The 21,421-nt window shown below is 38.2% G+C and overlaps 1 protein-coding gene across 7 annotated transcripts in view; it reads right to left on the minus strand.

The window, feature by feature from the left end:
• Nucleotides 1-242: 242 nt before the first annotated feature.
• Nucleotides 243-21,421, minus strand: part of STX3 (syntaxin 3) — a 38,583-nt gene continuing 17,404 nt past the window's right edge. The window contains exons 2-12 of one of the 7 annotated variants that reach the window (XM_075216976.1): nucleotides 20,313-20,390; nucleotides 18,346-18,445; nucleotides 16,764-16,838; nucleotides 15,754-15,821; nucleotides 13,933-14,041; nucleotides 9,379-9,452; nucleotides 7,509-7,646; nucleotides 7,084-7,194; nucleotides 6,607-6,717; nucleotides 730-808; nucleotides 243-352 (exon numbers count right to left, since the gene is read on the minus strand). In XM_075216976.1, coding sequence (XP_075073077.1) covers nucleotides 731-808; nucleotides 6,607-6,717; nucleotides 7,084-7,194; nucleotides 7,509-7,646; nucleotides 9,379-9,452; nucleotides 13,933-14,041; nucleotides 15,754-15,821; nucleotides 16,764-16,838; nucleotides 18,346-18,445; nucleotides 20,313-20,390 — 942 coding nt within the window. In that variant the 3' untranslated portion in view covers nucleotides 243-352; nucleotide 730. Of the gene's footprint in view, nucleotides 4,040-5,875; nucleotides 5,989-6,606; nucleotides 6,718-7,083; nucleotides 7,195-7,508; nucleotides 7,647-9,378; nucleotides 9,453-13,932; nucleotides 14,042-15,753; nucleotides 15,822-16,763; nucleotides 16,839-18,345; nucleotides 18,446-20,312; nucleotides 20,391-21,421 lie in introns of all 7 variants that reach the window. The other 6 variants (XM_075216980.1, XR_012693392.1, XM_075216977.1 and 3 more) reach the window with 6 other exon arrangements.

Raw genomic sequence — 21,421 nt, forward strand, 5'->3', positions numbered from 1 at the left:
CATTTTTAACATTTGTAAATTGCATGGAAAGGGGTCCGACACTAAAAGCCATTGTTTTTACTTGTGTGGTGTTTCAACTGTGAGACGCTGCTCATTACATTTTTGGAGTTTGAATGTAGCTTTAAGCAGTGCTAGCTGCTCATAGTGATCCCACATGAGTTTGTAGAAACAAGGGACCACTGCCTTCACCCCTATGGAATGCAAAAATGACACCTGCTATCCCCCATTAAACACGACAAACAATCTTTCATGGATTCTTTAATGAAGTCACTCAGTATCCAGTGCAGTCTGTTTACATTCATTATCTTCCATAATCTTGATAACATGATCCAGTTTTTTTTCCATTCCACATCTTAGTTGTTAATTCAAAAGGAGAAAAAAAAATGACAAAAAGGTGTATTCACAAGAAATCCAGTCATCGTATAACAGTAAACAAGAAGGCATATTTACCTACATGTTTAATCAGCACATATATGCTATAACCCTTTGCTTTCATTTATAAAACATAGTTAATATCAAACAGGATGACATCTGTTACAATACTTTCTACAAGTTTAGCAATGCGGGGGTCTAAACTAATAAAACAGGTAATCCACTACCATGTAACAGGGAATACACAATTTAAAAATATTTTATGCACTTGATTACGATAAAAAAAAATATATACATCTCTCTAGATAAGTATTATTGGCTACTTAATACAGTGTTTATTTATCCCCAAACCCTCACCTCAGGCAAAGATTCCTCCAATTGTTGATGCTGTGATAATGATAAGGATTACACAGCAAATCAGAATCATTATCTTCTTCTGCAAGAGGTCAGAGAAGGGAAAGTTTCAGAAAGAAAACTTTGACTCAAAAGGAAAGTTTGACTCAAAAGGGAATAACAATGATATTTGGGCTCGACCACAATGACATTTTCAGTTCATGCTTTTAAATGCTACCAATGTTTCAAGAACTTGTGTTCTGTTTTTGCAATAACCATAAAGAGTAAGCGGTCATTTCATTAAGAAAAAAACATTGTGTTTAGAATTGTTTTTCTTTTAAATCCGATAGAAGCACGCATCAAGCGCTCTTCCCTGTGTACAAGACACCCCTAAAATGCGTAAAAAATGCCTGTGTGGTCAAGCCCAGACACCAGTAAGCGGTGGATGCAACCAATTATGTGTGTTACAATTCTGAAATGGTTACAACAAATGAACTTGACCTGATGTGTCCCATTTCAAATTTGTAACAAAGGCCAAGGAAGAATAAGATCTACTTAACACTGCCCCATCATACTTAAAGTGGACCTGTCATCTACATCCAGTGGAGGCATGCATTTTTGGGGTGAACCAGTATGAAGCTTGTCAATTTGATAGGAACCAGCAACATCACTGAGGCATGACTTCTATTCATCAGGTAGTTAATCATCCTAGTGAATTGAGAGGCCACATTCTCAAAATATTATTTCAGCGACCAAAATGGCTGCCTCAGGTGATGGATCCACTTTAAGTCAATGTTCTGTTTAAAAAGAGAGGATCAAACAAGAAGATATATTCCTTCATATAGTCATGGTGTTAATTCTACAATATTTACAAAATGTACAAAAAACAAATGAGTAATGTTATCTGTGTTGATAAGGGACAACACACTGGCATCTCTGTGCTCTTTGACTGCCTTCCCCTGCCGCTTATCATGGATATAATTAGAAAATCATGATGTTAACATTTCATGTCCAATTAGTGAGTCATTTTCCAGGTACTCAACACTAGGAAAAATGGGTTGCTAGTATTTGTCTGCACAGGGGTATTGATTGCCCTTTGCACCATATTATTAAATAAGCCCCTACATCATGAATCTGTATGCTGCTTTAATACTCCCTGTTTCATATTGGACTACTATCAAGACTTTGTTCACTTTATTATTATTTAAAAAATTAATTGGTTAGATATTCTTAACAAGGGCTGAGCGGTGTCCATTTTTTTTTATACTGACAAGGTCCAGTGGTGGTTGATACTATGGAGAGTTCCCGCAGTGGGCATGGCAGAGTAACAGTGGCCCTATAGATGTAGTTTCTATAACTATTCAAGTGCATTAAATAGTCCATTTTTAAGGCTTTCCCTGTGAACAGCTATTGCATTTCGAGCCAAGAAGGCAGCCTCCACCCAGTGGTCAAGCTATCATGGAAGATGGTGAAAAGTATTGCCTTTACTAAGCATTACTTATGAACTAACTTGAACACACAATCATTTTTTTTTTTCTAAAGAATATTTTTCCGTGTCTGGAACAGAGGACTCCTACGTTCCACTAATATTTTACTATGGTGTAATCTCAAGCATTACGTGGACACATACAAGGAACAGGATTGTCTCAATGTGACATGGAAGCTGTTAAACAGGTATGTGTAGCTACAAAAATGCTAACAATGCTAGTTGTGTCAATAATACCTCCATGTCTACTGGTAGTTTCAGAGAAACAGAACCCCTTGTGAATCCGTTACATATTCCCTTTAGGATCTGAGAAGTACATTGGCGGTGTCTTCACAGGGCCAGTGTTACTATGTTTCCTATTATAGGAAATAATATATCATGAAGAAAATGATAGGCCCACAAACCTAAAATACATGTTGACCCAGTATTAAATAACAGCATAGAACATAACTTTTACAAATATATGTATTTATCATACAACAGAACTTTACCTTGCCCTGTCCATGACTTGTGTAAAGTTAGGTATACAGGTAGAAAGTCTAGTGTACTATAAGGAAAAAATGGTTCCCCCGATAGATCACAAGGTTATCTCCAATCTAGTTTCAATGCATTTCTGAAACTATTATTCAGAATGCTAGGCATGTATACTTTCCTGTTTAAGGCTTGTTTTTCCCCAATTTTAAAACACCATGACTAAAATATATTATATTACAATCGGGATGTCCCTTTTAAATGTCTTTTTCAACACTAACCATTGCATTCCCCTACGCATCAAATTGTTCAGCAGCGCATTAGGTACAATGTAATGGAGGTCTATAGAAGCACTTATTTAAGTACACTATGCTGCAGGGAATGTTTCTGTTACAGGCTTTGTTTTTCAGCACACGTGCACCAGATCAGATACGTCATATAGACTGAAATAGCCAGGCTCATTTAATAATATATTGCAAGCAAAAACACACATGCTGTTACACGTAGCAACCAAGTGGTGTTCAGCTTTGCTCAGTCTGATTGCAGTTAGACTAATTAAAGCAGGATGACTGCTCTGGGTTACAGCACATTTCTGCTATTTACACAACATTACTAAATAAGCCTTTACGTATCTAGCTTATACTAAAGGAAGCATAAAAAATATAATTTCACTTCAGGTAATTGGAGCATTCCCAGATGTTTTTACTAGCTGGAGCATAGCTTGCTCATTTTCTCCAAGCAAAATAACATGAACTGAATTAATTGAAGCCAAAAGGTGTTTTCAATGTCAATTAATACCGCCCAGATTACTGTAGTTAGAAATCATTTGGAGAAAAAAATAGAGCAAGACATTTTATATTTGGTCAAATCAATCATGCTGGAAAGTAGAACTGAAGTAAAGCTTTCTCCATCACACTTTTCTAAGTACTGAAGATAGCAGATAGCTGTGTCTTACAATAGTGCCCAGGTGTAAGGCACAGCAAGAGGAAATTGAATAGAAGTTTGGCACATGTAGTTGTTAATAAGGAGTATAAGGAGCAGCCAAAAAAAATCACAACAAAAAAATAGCATACAGCAGTTGGTCAGTTTCATCCTTCCTCTGGGTTCTAAAGCATTACAAAATTGTCGCTCTTGTCAGGACAATGGTATGTAACACAGGCAAGAGTAGCAACATCATCTCTGCTGCTATCTTGGGCCTGTCACATCCTCGAGGTTCCAGGGATCTGGGTTGAGGAGAGTTCTCCAGGAAGCCAGCATGTGGATCCATCCATGGGTGGGAAACACAAGTGAAGCTGGGCAATAGTCTAGGTTAAGGTTGGGGAGGTAGTTAGGATCAATTGCTACTGAAGGATAAGGAGTCATGGATGAAGTGATACACTAGGGATCAAATAAGAACAAGGGTTACAAGACAGTACTAGCCAAACACAGAGACATATTCTTCATCCTACAACATTTTTATAGGAGTTCTGTGCCTTTTATAAAGGGCACAGAACTTTATTAAACTATCTTGCATCTTTATAGGCCACAGATCTTTGAGGTGACTTCTCATATCCGTGTGTAGAAACATTATTATGCCTCGTGTGCATCCTTTGACCTTGCTTCTCTATCTGCATAAATATGGTCATATAGGTAAACAACCCATTTGTGCTGATCATATGGAATGGACTACCCCCACTCACATCCAAATGCATGTACACATGGTAAAGCTTGAGGCAGGCGAGTGCCATCTATGTAAAGTAGATAGTGTACAGATGTAGTTGGATAGCTGTTTCTTGATTATTATTCATGTATGATTGTGATTATGGAGATGGGGGTATCCCAATTCACAGTGATTATCGAATAAATTGAGTAGTGACACTTACATTTTTACATATTGTTAAGTAGGCCGCACACAATGCAATCTGGTTGCTTGACCGCAATGACGAACAGCTGAATTTGCAAGAAATACAGCCATACAGACGGAGGCCAAACTGCAGAGATCCAGGCATCAGCCTGAGTGACTGGCCCTAAATATTCAAATCACTGCAACTTCTATGGCATTGGATATGATCTGAATGTATTATATACATAAAAAAAATATCAAACTAATCCTCTTAGTTTTAGTGTCTGATTTCATGGAGCCTACAACACCCCCCCCCCCCCCCCCCCCTTCCTTCACTTGCCCTGCATTCCTTATAGCAGTGTCAAAAGACATAACATTTCTGATGTGTTCCAGAGCCAATAAAAATTTTTTTAAAAGCTTGTCAAGTTAAGTACAGCTGCCAATATATTTCTAGACCTGTAATAAATCCAGTTATTAAAGATGTTGCTGACTCTTAGGGTTGGCCACACGTCTAAGGACTGGGTGCTTCAATTTGATGGTTATCCATCAAGTTGTACAGATATGGTTATATCTGTGGACAACGGTTGAAGGCAGCCAAGTCTAGCCAACCACATCTTGTGATAGGGCAAATTTGAAAATGGTTTGGCTGACATTAAATTAATGTACATTAAGTAGAAATTCTATTGTGTTTTTTGTGCAAACTGTTTCACTGTTAAAAGGTCAGGTTATTTAAAATTGTGTCACTACATATCCTAAAATTGGTCGCCAGTTTGATTATTTAGCAATAAAATGGTTCATCTACACACCAACATTTGATGTATTTGGCCAGCTTTAATTTCACTCAATTTAGAGCTCAAGTCACTAACTAAAAACATGTCTTATAAAAGTAACAGTATCTGGATTTGTAATTATCTAGCAATTACAAATCACAGAGGAGTGATACAGAAGTCCAAAGTGGCCTAATAACCTTATTATTATGTAATAAATTATACAAATATCAGAAGTGACTGTCATCGTGTAATATATGGATACAATAATTAAAGGGGAAAAAATCAATACTGTAATTTTGTATTCTTAATCCCCAAATAATGATGATTGTAATGTAACCCCTCCTGGCTCTTTCCTGGAGAATTGTTTCTTAGAGGAACCAGGATGAATATTTTACAAATACCATTGCCAAGTCAGTACATTAATGAATAACTATTAGACTTCTGTCTGGCGTTCCCCTTTAATGACATGCATCTTATGATATGCATCATCCAAAACCACTGATGTTAATTAGCAGCTAGTATTCGCATGAGCTGCATTTTTATGGTATTTGGAAATCTTACGATCTATAATACAACTCTGCTCTTACGATTCCCCACCTCACTTTAAAGTTTTCTACTTACAAGTGCATTTGCCCAACTTCAGGGTCTCATTTCTTCAGTCCCAGAGATAAACCGATAATCAGGGCCAGAATTGCTAGCAGGATAATTACCACCACAATAATTATGATAATTTTCTAAGGAAGGGAACATCAAGGAGAGGGATAATATACACTAAGGAACTGATAATAGAAAGGTGATTTACAAACACGGTCAGATATTTGTACTTTAACAGTCAGTCATAGTTTTTCAGTTCTAAACAGTTTCCTAATAAAACAAGATCTAAATCCGAAAAGCGTTACTAGTGCAGCTTACAGTACACAAAATTCAGTGGATCATTTGCACTTATGTTGTTCTGTTCCCAACCCACATATTCTCAGATCACAGCAATCCCTGCCTTGATTGTGTATCCCATAAGCATTATTCAGCAATATGACCTGATGTGTTATGTCCCAGAATGCTTTTGGGCAGCAGAAAACAAAAATGGTTTGATCCAGTCTTAATTCCAGCATGCCTGATGTAATGTAAGGTAATATAACAGACAGATGGAGGGTAAAGAGAGCTAAAAGCAACACAATACAACACTAGTTAGCATCTATGGGACATAGCTAGGATGTCTGCCAACATAAAAACACTTGTGTACTACTAGAAAAGCAAATTAAAGAAAACAAAAGCAGGATACTAAAGACTAATAAGGATGTACTTAAGGTTGTCAAGTTTTATATTGCTATGGGGTTATTTGGGGCAGTTCTCACCCTCCGGGCCTCACTCTGGTATTTTACAGCTTTCTTTGTATCTGCAACTGCTCGTTCCACAAAGCCCACCGACTCATCCATGTTATTTTCTATACGGTCTATAAGAGCACCCTTCATGAAGAAAAATGATGGCGAAAGAAAGAACCAGAAGGGAGCAGGGTGAAAGTGGTGAAGAGAAAGACAGGAAAATGCAGGATGTGAGGGTTTAGAATAAGGTGTAGAGAATGAAAGGGGAGACATAGGCGATGACAGGAAAGGAACAAAGACAAGTCACAATTGTATGATGGACAGGACGTAAATATAGAGAGTAAGAGTGGGATGTGCAGAGATAACATACAGTGAAATATTATAGTATTACATAATAAGGTGCTCTGAATAGTCTTCTGTGTGGCCCTCTACTGAGTCTCAAAAACCTGGCATGTCTCAACTGTACTATAACAGTGTTTCGTCAGTCTCATCTTGTCCTTCTCCCCTCACCTTTCGTGCTTTGCTCTGATATTTGACAGCTTTTGTAGTCTCTTCCCGAGCTTTCTCTACATGGTCCACCGATTTCATGACGTTGATCTCTATATTATCTGTCACCTCCCCCTGTAATGGACACAACAGTTCAATAAATACAGCTGGATAAGGGAACATGTTTAGCTGAACACAAACACTCAGTGACATAAGGTGTAGTTACCTGAGCTATGTAGAGTCTCAATCTCCAAGTAAAGCATTAAAGATAAAAAAAATAGGACACAACTGAGACATCTAATGGCTTAAATAGATCACAAAAGGGGCACTTAAAATATATCTTCCTGACCAAAATAATGTATATATCTCCCCTCAATCCAATTTTCCACACCCCTGCTTCCTCCTCTGTTCTTTTTGTCCTCATGATTTCCATTATCCCATAAGATTACCTGGTTCTCAACCAACATGGCTATGTCCATAAACATATCATGGAGCTCCTTCAGACTGCTTTCCAGTCGTACGATATCCCGATGCCTGGATTCAATCTCGCTCAGAGCCTGACGAGAAATCTGTGAGTCGTTAATTATCTGGAGAAAGAGAGGGACAACGTGAGTCTTTTTGTCCATCGTTACCCCAGGTTGCAAGAAATGTTATCTCAATACTTGGTGTACTAATGGCTGGAACCATGACCTAAAAACCTGTCTCTTATACACTCCATGCTTAATTTAAGGCAGTATGATGGAACAGTGGTTAACACTACTGCCTCACAGCACTAGTTCCATGGGTTTGATTCTGACCAGGGCACTATTTATTTGGAGTTTGTATGTTCTCCACCTGTTTGCGTTGATTTCCTCGGGGTACTCTGGTGTGTGTTTTGTGTGAGAGGGAATTCAGACTTCTGCAATAGGGCAAGGATTGGTGTGAATGATTAAAAAATATTCTCTGTAAATTGCTGAGCAATGTGATGGAGCTATATAAATAAACAATAATAAATGATTAATGTAAAGTTATCTTGCCTGAGCCACCAATCTAGAAAGAGCAGAAAATTAAGTTTCCAAAGCATCATATATGGACGCTGGTGTGGTTATGGGTACTCCCGTTCCACAGAACCAAAGTGGATTATCAGGGCTACAAAGTAAATATAATGCAGAAGGACTTACCCTTGACAAAAAGTATCCCAGGTGTAAATATATTACCGCTATAGAAAAGCTAGAAATAGCAATAATATACACTGCAACAACCAAAAGTGACTTGTAATACAATTGAAATCACAAAAGTTCAATATCGAGCTAATCATTACAGCAACAGAATTAATTGAGACTAAAACACATTATTTCAGAAATGTCAAAGAATTAAAAATAATAATTGAAGTTCAGTCAAAGTCCTGTCCAGTCTATGCCATACCAGTTCAACTCTAAAGAAATAACAGAGCTAATAAGTTGTTAATAGCTACTGTAATAATGCACTTTTTATTGTTTAAGGTATCCTATTGTGATCAATACTATATTAGATATTTTGGAAAACCAATCCACGTTGAATGAGTAACTGTGCATTAAAAATTACCAACATTATTATTAGTACTGCAGTTGATTTATAAGGCCCCACAGTGCTCCTCAGCGGTGGACAGTGGGGGAAACAAGCATACATAAAACAGGAACATACACAGAAGACAAAATAAATGCAGATGTAAAATGAAAGCATAGGGAGGGAGCTTACAATCTAGTGACTAAATGGCAGAGCTAAGAAAAGAGGGGGGAGTGTGGCTCAGACTGGAGTCTGTTACAGTATCACAGGTGTACTATTGTGAGTAGTATAGGAGGAATAGGGTAAGTTCTATCATAGTGGTGGGTTTCCAGATCGTGTTAAAACATATGAAAGCTGGTCGGTGAAGTCTTATAGGAAGCAGTGATGTACATATGTAATAAAATCTTATATATTATTACACAGGTAGCTATTTATTAATATTGTATGACATTGCTTTAATTGTGTTTCAGGCCAATACACTGTGACTCTTTAATATTAAACTCTATACATTTTTATTGTATATTATCTTGACATTTTGACACATAAAATATATTACAGTATTGATTAGGAGTGTGCATATTACAGGTGTTATTCTTCTTTCGATGGTACTTCTGATCCGAGAACCATGGTTTGTGAATAGAATACTATTATGAGTTACATTTCATTCTCTTGTGATTACCACCTGCCTTGCTGAAATTTGATGCAGTTTTCTTATTTTTTTACCAACTCCCTTCCCCTTCAACTTGGCATGTGTCCCACCACCCAACTACTCCAACTATAAGAACAACTTCTCACCCCAGATGTAAAAATATTAGGATTTCCACTCTCGAGCATTTCTTCCAATTCAGCATCAGTCGTACTTTTGCCAGCTGTAAAGACAAAACAAATAATGAAGGCGAGACATTAAAGCCATAGTAACATTCACTATATTCTTCTCATAATGTCTGCATCCCCTTTGTCAATCTCTTCTGTACTTGATCTCTTTTATATGCAATTGTATTTTGTATGATTTGTACTCTTGCTCTCCGGCGCTGCAGTGTTTTGTGGTGCCTTACAGATAAATGATGATGATGAATCACACACCACAATAGATAACAACAGCACATAACGTATAAAGAATTACACTCTCCTATCAAGGAAGATGTCAAGGAACGTCATCGTTGACTACTAGCGTCTTGTTTTGGGTATGCAATGATATCAGGCATTTGCTGCAACTGTTGCAATACAATCATTTGTATTTGGCACAGGATTATGAAATCAATTCTTATTAAAACTTGCACTTGTATTCATTTTATTTAAGCCACCTGTTCTCAGAACTCCTTGTCTGAGAAAGGTACTAGTTCAAGGCATTTGCAGTAATAACTCCATTGCCTGTTGTTACTCTATTACTGAACTTTTGCTGTGCCTGACCATTTGTTTTTTTTCCAAGCATCGATCTCATCTACTGACCTCAACCATTCTACACTCTCCAATCCTGACCTTGGCTTGTGACCTTGATTATCCTAGCTACCTTCTGCAGTTCCTGATCTCGGCTAGTGTGGTCAGCTATTCTGCTGTATGGATAAATGAACCGATCTTTGGACAGGACGTAATACATATCTGTCATTTTAGTCCCTTCCTGTGCTTGGTGGGTCACACTTCTCTCTGGTATGAGTAGCATTATAACTGCTCAGGCCAGACATGAATATTGCGCAAGGACAATTCCTAGATCTCTATGAGTGACGTCTCTCAGAGCATAGCCTAAAGTTGGAACAGATTGTCAGAGCCCTGCAAGAGATTAATTGTCATCTGGATATAGTATTCCCATATGTTCTTGTTACCCCAACAACAGCCCCTCTACCAAAAGCATCCACTCCCATCCTGATTCACACAGATCCTAATCTATATTTTTACTGGCATGTGAGGACTCAGAAGCTACTGCTGGAGCTGTCCTTTCACAGCCACAAGACCACAGCCTCAAGGAAAACGGCAACCCCTTTCCTACTTTTTCAGGAAGTGTTCCTATGCTGAACAAAATAAAGCTGGGGGCGGCTTTCGCTAGCGGATCTCCAACCCCAATCCCCGTCCCAAATCCTCAGCCCCTTTGAATTCTTCCAAATTAATCATTTCTTGCGATCCCTGCCACCAACCTATGTTCTTAGGGACCTTACTCCATTTGAATCTCTTTGTAGAAAACATCCCTTGGACAAGGGCATGATTTCTCAAATATATAGCATTCGTCTCACTTCTGCCCTTCCCTCTCCAAACCCTTATGAAGAAGAGTGGGAAAAGGACCTTGGTCCTCCCCTGGATGAAGAGGCTTGGGAGGACATGAGACTGGGGATAGCTAAATACTCTATATCAACTAAACTCAAGGAAACCTCTTACAAAATTTATTACCGTTGGTATTACACTCCCACAAGATTCCATAGAATGTTTCCCTCTTCCTCGCCCTGCTGTTGGCGGGACTGTGGCCAAAGGGGTACGATGTTTCATATTTGGTGGTCTTGCCCGATTATCACCACCTTCTGGGATTCAGTCCATAGTTTCCTAAATACCCTTTTTGAAGCCCCCATCCCGAAAGATCCCTGGATATTTCTTTTATGTTACCCTCCCCAAGACCTGGACAAATTCTCCAAGAAATTAACTGCCCACATCCTGACAGCAGCCAAATCTCATAGCCCTTAATTGGAAAAAGACCTCACCTCCATCCCTTTGGCTCTCAAGAAGCAGATTTGGCACGTGGCCGCTATGGAGGAGATTACGTACTACCTCCACGATAGAGGCCACATCTTCAGTCAAGTCTGGGCTCCATGGCTAGCCGTGGAACTCACCTTCCCCCCTCAACGCTCCGCGTCCTCCGACCTGACCCATGTGCGATGACCCTAACTCTTCCTGACACATATCTCCCCCTCTGCTACAGGCTCAACACACCCTAGTTATCCTCTAAATACTTACAGTGCTTATCTTTGTAGTCCTACCCCCCTCACCCCTCCCCCACAATCCCTTTTGTTCCTACACCTATTTTATATTACTCTTTAAAAATGTAAAAGCCGGTCATTTTTGTCAAAAGGTTTCCTAATATGCGATACTCCACAATAACTGTTGTGATTTTACTGTGTATGCTACACAGTGTTATCGTTTTGCTATCTGTATTTTCTTGATTGACCACTGAAAATAAAAAATTATAAAAAATAAAATAAAGCTGTGGGCAAGCAAAAACTCCTGGCTATTAATATGGCCCTGGAGAAGTGGAGACTTTACTGGATAACAATCCTGACAGATCACAAAAATGTAAAATATAAATCGAGAAAGCCAAGACAATTAACCCCAGACTTTTATAGACAAAGGACCCATTATTCTCTCAAACTCCTTTGTGGATTTAATTCATCCCGACTTATGGACCCAAATTTCTGAAGCTCAAACTCACTGGAGCATCATAAGCACCTGACGGGAAAATATTTGTTATACCAGAGCTTCACGCTAAAATCCTCCAGTGGGCTCAAAACTGGGAGGCCATCCAGAGTCTAAGAATACAATAGACTTCTTTCTGAGAACTTTCTGGTGATCCTATAGCTATGTACAACATTTTTACTAGGAGCAAAGCACCCTGTGGTCTTTAACATACCTTACTCACCCATCCTGGTTGCACAGTGCGATTGATCTAACACTGCAATCGAGTTCATTTTCCCTCCCACAAAATGCACGACTACCATTCTAGTTGTAGTGGATTGTTTCTCCAAGCAATCTCATCCGAGTCCCCTTAAAACATTTCCATACAAAACTAGCTAAAATTTTTATTAAAAATATATTTTTCACCTCCATAGACTGCATTCCATTATTGTATCGGACAGAGACTTCTAACTGCTCTCTAATATCTGGAAGGAATTTTGTATAAGGCATCTCCCTGGTTATCATCATTTTACCATCCATAGACCAATGGTCTTATGGAGATGACTAACAAAGCTCTAGAACAGTTCTCAACAAGTCTTTCCTATGATAACCATGACTGTCCGCAAAAGCCTTAGACAAGAGTATTTCAGTACTTCTTTAGTTTCCATCTCAGTAATGTTCATAATTTTGATCTGTCCCAGTTTATTGAAGTGTGGCTTGAAGCACTGAGTTCAATTGAAATTAATGAGGGCTCAAAAGCAAGGCAATAAAAGTGCCATATCTCGCCCATCCTGGCACCTAGAAACTATTGGGCACCCTCTTTTGAAATCAGAATGAGTTGCCCCTTAATAGTTATTGTCTGTTGATCATGTTTGATCACCTGGCAATATCCCCTTACACAACAGAAATAATGAGTAAGTTCAGGGATGGGTAAGAATGCACAGATTTAATCCATCTTGACTTTGAACAAATCAGGTGTACCCTCTTTTGAAAAAGTGTACCTTTAGTTGTTATTGTTTGTTGAGCACACATGACCATCAAACAATAATACTCTACAGCAGGGTTTCCCGAATCCAGTCCTCATGCCTTAACAGTGCATGTTTTCCATATCTTGGTGGAGCACATAATTAAAGTCTGATACACTTTAACAGGTGGTGCTAAATATTTCACTTGTGACCTGAAAAACCTGCACTGTTAGGGCTTCTTGAGGACTGGATTTGGGAAACCCTGCCCTACAGTACTGAATATATTAAGGAGCCCAGGATGGGAGAGGTGTTGTAATGCACAGATCTCTGCCCATCCTGGCACCTAGAGACTCATGGACTCCCTTGTTTGAAATAGGATAGTCTCCTCTTTCAATTGATGTATCCCCTTAGTAGTTATTGTCTGGTAATCACCAGACAATAATAGTCTACATTTCAGAAAGTGTCAAGAAGTTCAGAGAAAAAGGGGGGGGGGGGGTTATTATGCCCAGATCACGACCATCCTGGCTTCAATAAACACAGAGGTAACCTCAATTGTTGTAGTACTTTGTTTTTTTGGTTTCTTTTTAATTGTACGGCTTGCTTGTTATATGCATTTCATTTGAGGCAAAATAGAATAAAAAAGCATCATCATTTTCAAGTGCATATTTTATTATGAAAAACTATGTTTAGACTCTTGCTTTTTGCAGTTTTGGAAAAGTGAATTGGTGCCAAAGCAAGAATCACAAAGTATTTCTTTGGGGGGGAAAAAAACCCCAAACATTTACTTTTAGTTCATTTCAATAAAAAAATACTTTTTGGGCCATTTTGGGTAGTTTATTTTGCTGCGACAGGACAAACTGATATTTATAACACACCTTGTTTCTATTGTATGTAGTAAACTGAACTTTTCTGATCCCTGCACCCAATTTCCATAGAATTTCCATAGAAAGCCTCCTCAATACAGATTGTGTAAAGTGAAAACCAAAAAACAGAACAGGTGTAAGTGACTCACTGATCTCCAACTGTCTCTGGATTCGTCCTTTGCTTCGCTCTCTAAAATCCACCTGAGCCTCGTTGTATTTGGTCATAACATCCACAAACTTCCGAGAGAGGACAGAGTGCTGTGGAAAAAAACACCAATTAAAGTCTATACAGTGTCCTAACAATCATCATGCAAGCATATATTCAGGCTTTTGTGCCTATTTTAGTATCTGAGTATTTTGTATGAAGATCTCTGGGAGAAGTTCCTGTGTAAATAACATCTGCACTTGTGCTTGTTAGAACTGCTCTCCTAGAACAAATACTGTTCATAAATGTATAACCTGAGCTTTTGTTGTTTTATATGCTGCTGTAGACATAGAAAGCACCACAACCATTCCAAGAATTGCATATTTCTCAGCAAGTACAGATGGTAAAGAGGAGAAAAGCCGTATAGGGACTACTCTGTAAACTTGTACACTCTTTCAAACAACATACACAATTTCCACAGGTCTCTCAGCAAAAACTGCAGCTCTAAAACCCAATGCTGGTGTTCATGCTGTCAAACCTTTGGTGGGTTTTATTAATGAAAAAAATTTACTATTCACTATAGGCCTTTCTACAGACTGTTCAAGGATTGCAAATTGGCTCTCTTTCCATACTTGTTGAGGACGGGTGGCCATTTTACATACATTCCAAAATCACCTTTTTAAAAATCAGGACATACAGCAAGATCCCCAAATCATTAGGCCATAGCCTATGTTAGGCTGTAGACAGGCCACTGTTAGGGGTATGTTTTTGGAATGCTTGGATTGTATTGTTGACTGACTATTTTTCCTAGAGTTGAGGCTCATGTTTGTAGATCAGGATAACTCATGTGAATAGGATGTATAGTTATACTGCATTTATTACAAAACAGGAAGCAAGGTGTCCTTACTTTCTGCCAAAAAATCTTGGCAGCCCCAGGGCTGATAAATGATGGACAAAAGCTGGGAAGCTATTGGGGGTAGCAGCAAGTATGGGGTGACTCGACTTTGTAGCAGGGAATGTTCATTACACTTTGTTTGCTGCAAGTTACACAGGTATGCGTTCCCGTTTCCTATGCTTCCCTGATGATAAATTGATCTTGTTGGGAAACAATTACTTCAAGCACTCAGGTTTGTATGTAACTTGTATTCCAAATGAGGCATAAGCCTCAAAGATGCACATAACTGGAAATTCCCAGTTGCTGCAATGCCACACCGACGCACAGTGCACTCCTTTCCTGTGTTTTGTGAAATGGCTGTATTAACTGATGTTTAAGCAATGAAAACCATGGAACAGGGATTAATGGACATTGCAAAGAAGGCGTGCAGGACATGCATCTATTTATTTATATTTTAAATAAGGATAACTGGGTATGTTTAAGATTGCAGATACACTGGTGTGATCAAATCTGTAACCTCTAACACGCATTTTAGGACACCAAAACCATCCCAAGTACTGCAAGAGGATGTTGACCAAAGCAAAAGAAATTCATCCTGTCCAGGGCATCATTCACCAGAGTCCTGAGGGCTCCGTAGTTCGTCTCACTGCCCGTTTCAAAGAAACGGACTTGTGTTATGGTGCAGAGAAGTGTATATGTGCAGGGGAATCTCCTCCTCTAAATGACAGCAAAAGAATGATAAAATTATTTATATATTGCATTTCCTAACACCTCATTTTAGGGTTTTTCAATATAACTAATTTTCTGCCGTAAGTTAAAGCACCGTATACCCAACTGAAAAGTTAGAGAACATTATGCTATAAATATTTCATAGTATTAAATTGTACTGTGTCACACACTGTCTATCATTAGTGCTATGGCCACACTCACCTGAGATTTCCGTATTCGAAGGTCTGCAGACGATTGCATGTCATCCTGCTCTATAGACTGTTCCATTGCTTTAAAAGAAAAGACAAAAAGCACAGATTTCAATCAACAAAAAATGTATACTTCTAACCTGCTGCATGAACTTTAAACTGTGAGTTTTCATATTAGTTATCTCTGCAGTCTAAATACATTATATGCAAATTACATTACCTGGCCCATCAACCAACACTTCTTGAAAAGGAAGCCACATACCATGGGCGAAACGCGTTTGGTATAACTTCACTACAAACTTCTACAATTCTGGTACCGCCAACCAGCCCGCACAACTCACATCCACGAATCTACTCCTCATAATTGACAACAAGACTGCGGAGCACCACCCCAGACATCCATCTCCAGGGCATCAAGCAACGCCACAAAGTCCAAAGCAACAAACATCTAAGTATTCTCCAGCTATATTACCTAACTTAGGGTCCCTTACACATTATTATGCTGGATAGTCTGGGCCATAGGAAAATTTCCATCAAAAGAGAAGTGAAATCGCCATATAACTTAAAGCTTGGCTGAAGAAAGTAACATGACTCTTTTAGTACATTGGTGAACTTTTATGAAAACTGTTCTACAGGTAGTACTGTTGTAGAAAAGGTATTTTTGTCCATAGCAACCAATCAGAAAATTAATTTTGTAAACTGTACTGGAAATATTACAGCATATGATCGGTTGCTATGGGCAGCGCAAACAGTTACCTGTAGAACAGTTTCAATAAATTACAACAACCAGTCAGCAAATAGGTTCTTATCTTGTGCAAGTTTGACAATGATAACAAGTGTCTGATTGGTTGCTATGACTTCATATATGATTATAATAGTCATAAATATACCATAACGTCTATTCACCAAGTACTTCAATCTGTCAGTAACCAATAGGTAGCCAATTGAGGAGATTATATGTATAGAAACCCCTGTAGGGCAGAAACACCAAATGGACTACAGCCCCATACACACAACACTCACCCTTTAAACGTGACCTGACGTTATTTGCTGCTTTCTTGATCTCTAGGGTCAAGTTTTCTAATTCGTCTTTTGTTTCTGAAAAGGAATTTAAAAGTTTTTGTGATAGTTAGAACATATGATATTTCACAGGAGCTATGGCTAAACACATTAGGGATTATTTAACAACTTGGAGCAATGTGCTGTAACCCATAGTAACTAATCATTTTTTTAAGTGTTTTAAAAAAAAAAAGTCATAATAAGATGACTAAATAAGAATGGTTGTCAAGAATTAGAGCATATTTATACACAACACAGCTATTTAACAAGCCCAGTCATCCTCTATAAATAATAATCTGACATTAAATGGGGTTGCTTGTGATAATCACTTCCCACCCTCCTCTGGGCTATATTCAATAGAATATTAAAGTGAAACGTAGCACGACGAGGTGTGAAGTGTAGCAGTACATTATATTAGTGCATAGGTGTGGAAACAGCGGTCATCAGAACGCCAAGTCCGTTACCTGGCAGGATAGGTGAATTCTGGAAAGGAAACTAAGTATACAAAGAGCAAGGACTTCTCCGCAAGTGATTAAAATGTGGAATACTGTGAAGGTGAATGGGAAACTGCATATTAGTGTGATAATACACAGCCAGTGAATCTATTTTGCCCGGCCTTACACATAAAATAAATAAATTTATATATATATATATATATATATATATAGAGTTTGGCTGAAAATGGAGACTGGGACAGTTGTGATGGTGTACCAACGTGAGTAGTATAAGTGAGAGTAGAGGAGGCTTTAATAAAGAGATGGGTTTTCAGAGAGTATTTAAAGGCTGGGAGAAAGTCTGGTCACACGTACACCAGTGTCCTTTGTTGAATATAATACCATACCGGGAGGTGTGGGGGCGGGGCTCGGAAAATCGCGTCACTAAGCCCCCCCCCCCCAAGCAGGCATTGCCATTTTGCCCTATACCAGCAGCGGGCAGGGCCGAGATGACGTGTGAATTGCTTCACTAAGGTTGCTCTGCTCTCCCGGGAGTCCGGGAGGATTCACAGAAATTCGGGAGTCTCCCGGACATTACAGGAGAGTAGGCAACTACGTATAATACATATTACTGAACAATACAATTTATTTAACTAAAAAAAGTAGATTTTTTTTCTGTATACATTTAGTGATTTGTTCTGGAGCTCCTCCTCCTATAGTAAGCTTGTTATTATACATAGATTATTATCTGTGGAGAGCATATAGTTTCTGGCTAAACCTTTTCATTGACATAATGAATATACTGGGTCTAGGACCTGCAAGTTATCGAAAATACAGACCATTCAAAACATTAAAAACATTGCAGAAAATATTGCAGAAAATAAGCATTTACTTTACTAATTAATTAAATTGCAATTATATGACTAACTTTACACAATCTATTTTAGCACTTTGACAATAGTTTTTCACCATTGTGTCCTAATTAAAAGATAGATAGATAGATAAAATAACCATCACACAGGTATGCACCCCTTGATCTGGCACTAATGTGATGTAATGGGCAACGGTCACCTAATGTGATGACTGTACTGCACAGAATGACATTTACATACTTTGTTCAGGGAGTGGCGCCGATAGGATCACGCTGTGCAGTTTCTTCGTCTCACTGACACTCTCTGAGATCTTTTCAATGTTTTGCCGAATTTCCTCAATCTAGAGAAAAACACACAGAGATAATAACACAGTTAAAATGTGTTTATACTAGACATTAATTGATTAAATGAGATGAATTCCTCACCTATATGTGGCCACACAAATTATCATGGCATCACAAGGTTGGTCGAGCCAAACTGGTAGAGCCAAACATTGTAGGAAATTATAGGAACTATTGTATAAATAACTGTTTAGAAAATGTGATGTTTGCCCATAGCAACCAATCAATATCTGCCAATTTTCTAGCACAGTTTAGAAAATGAAAACAAACATCTGATTGGCTGCTATGGGTAACTATCTTTTGTACACATTTAACTGTACAACAGTTTCCATAAAATGTCACCCATTTTGTCTAACATGCTGTAATCATCACAATAAGGCAGTGAAGTTATCAAGCAATGATTTATTTTAAAGCATAAAGGGTCTAAAGGCACAAGGACTGTATATGGACACATAAAGGGGTGATGATTTACTAAGGGACTGTTTATTTATTTATTTTTTTCAAACAGCCACACATCAGTTGTGGTTTACAAAATCCAAATAGGAAGATTTACTATCATGTAGTTTGGAGGCTGAAAACGCAAACTGTATCTGATGTGCTGCAGCTTGAAAACTCCATGTGGTTTAGGCCAAACCGTATAGTAAAACTCGCCCATTACATTCTCTAACAGACCAGCCTACTCAGCATTGGGCCAAAAAAACAGATTGCACACTTGTAGCACTACAAGTGATAGTATACACTGGCACCCATGTGCATGTCAGTGCTTGTAGTGCTACAAGAGCCAGCATTCATGGGCTGTCAGTGCATTGCACTATATTTTAAATGTGCTACCATGACATCCAGAGGTACCAAGAGGGGCCAAGTGCTAGTCATTGGGCCGGTACTCTCTAGGTGTGGGGCCAATAATATTTTTATGGTCCACCCCTAGAGCACTGGACTCGATGCTGAGTGGGCTATGCTCTTACAGACTGAAATGAAGGATTTATTTTTTTACTTTATTTGTTCCATTTTGACAGGCAAGATAACTCAAACAGCATGTAGTTTATCCTTCACGCCCATCAACCAAAACCTTATTATTTTAGTTATAAGCAGCGGTTTGGCCTTTAGCAAATCGCACAGTTTACAAACTGTACTTTAAAGTGCAAGAAAAACCAAACCACAGTTTAGTAAATCTACCCCATAGTTCTGATTTACACAGCATAAAACTTTACACAAGTTTACTATGGTGTCTCATCTCACCAGAATCTGTTGTTACTGTAAAAGAGGAGGTGAGTGAAGTTTCATAATAGAAATGCAGACAGACGATAAGTTTTTGTTTTCATCCTGAAAAAATGTGCTTAAAAATCTTACCTAAATTATTGTAACAATGAAGCTCCAAAATCAGAAATGTCTGAGCTCCAGGTAAAAAGCAATTTGACGCCCCTGGCATTCAAATGTATATTAAACAGAACCATATTATTGGTAAAATGCTCAACCATGAATTTTGACATTTCTAAAGGTTTACATTTATGACTGAGAAATTTGCAAATATCATGATATATTTTTAATACTTTTTGTTTAAATGAGAACACAAAATACAAAATGAGTTTTTGTTTGTTTGTTTGTTTGCACTAAATTAGCAATTTGTAAGTAATCTATAATAATATCTGAGGGTAAGGGTAAATGTGTGGTAAAAAGCAATTTATGTGAAAATCTTAAATTTGTAAATCTATTTGTTAATTAAATAAAAGAGAAAATGACACATTGTAACATCAATGTAATGAGAATAAAAATTGTTTCATTGAGTCTTTTATCTTGTTGCTATGCAGGCATTCTATTACACGGTTTAGTTTTTAGATATATTTTTAGAATTCTATCATCTCTCACCTGAGTAAAGAAGTCATCCATAAAGGCAGCATTATCGATGGAGATATCAACCTCATCTGTGTCATCGGTGTCTTGGGTCTAGGGCACAAGAAAACTGCACTGTAACAAACACCACTAGCTAGACATACATGGTAAACTACACTGTGTGGCACACATTAAGGTGCAGAGCGCAATACAAATATGAGCCACAAGCTACATTTCCATATATTACATTCAATAATAAGGGCAAGGGTCAAAAAGTAATGGGACCCAGGACAGTGTTGAACTTGCCAGCATTCAGGTTGATAAAGACATCAGTTAAAATAAATTCCTTCCATTAAAAAAAAAAAGGAACCATAGTTTATGATAATTTGGTTATTACAATATGGAACTTATACAATAACCAGAAAAATGCTCTAGATTTTGACATCCAGAGCAAACGCCCTCTATATCCTGCCATAGATATTTTCCTTGTTACAAAAAAAATACAAGCATGACATTATAAACATGATAGGAGACAGTATTTAAATCTACACTGCAGGGGTACAGAGTGTGATTCCTGATACACTACATAAATATTTACACTGCTACCTTCCTGCTTATGTCACCTGTTGTGTCAACCTCTGCAGTTTCTTCTGTTCATTAGCAATCTATTTATAACTTTGTGCTCTCTCATTCTTTAGACATATTTTCGACTCGCTGTCACTCTATGACTCATGGCCGACAGTCTCGTCATCAGGCTAAATCTCTTTTTCTTCCTGACAGGTTCTGACAGTGTTTGAGGTTTTCTGTCTCCGCTCTGGGGCAGATGGTCAGTGGATAATCCTCATAATACCTAGAACACGCTATTAAGGTTTTTACTGTTTGGTGGGGGAGGGAAGGAAGAGAGGGTCAGTGCATAGTACAAAGAGAGCCAACTAGAGAAGTAGAAATTATTGGGCCCCAGAACAAAATTGTAAAAGGTCCACCAGCTACTCCAGCCCCTAAAATAATTCTTCACGATATCCCACAAAGCTTACTCAGGGTCCCATAGCAATTGCATGATCTCCAATGGTGATAGTTACACCCTGGAATCTACATACATAACACATATATGGCCACAGTATACACATAATCTGTACACTTCAAGC

Source organism: Mixophyes fleayi, chromosome 6 (genome assembly GCF_038048845.1).
Source record: "Mixophyes fleayi isolate aMixFle1 chromosome 6, aMixFle1.hap1, whole genome shotgun sequence".
NCBI classification, from domain to species: domain Eukaryota; kingdom Metazoa; phylum Chordata; class Amphibia; order Anura; family Limnodynastidae; genus Mixophyes; species Mixophyes fleayi.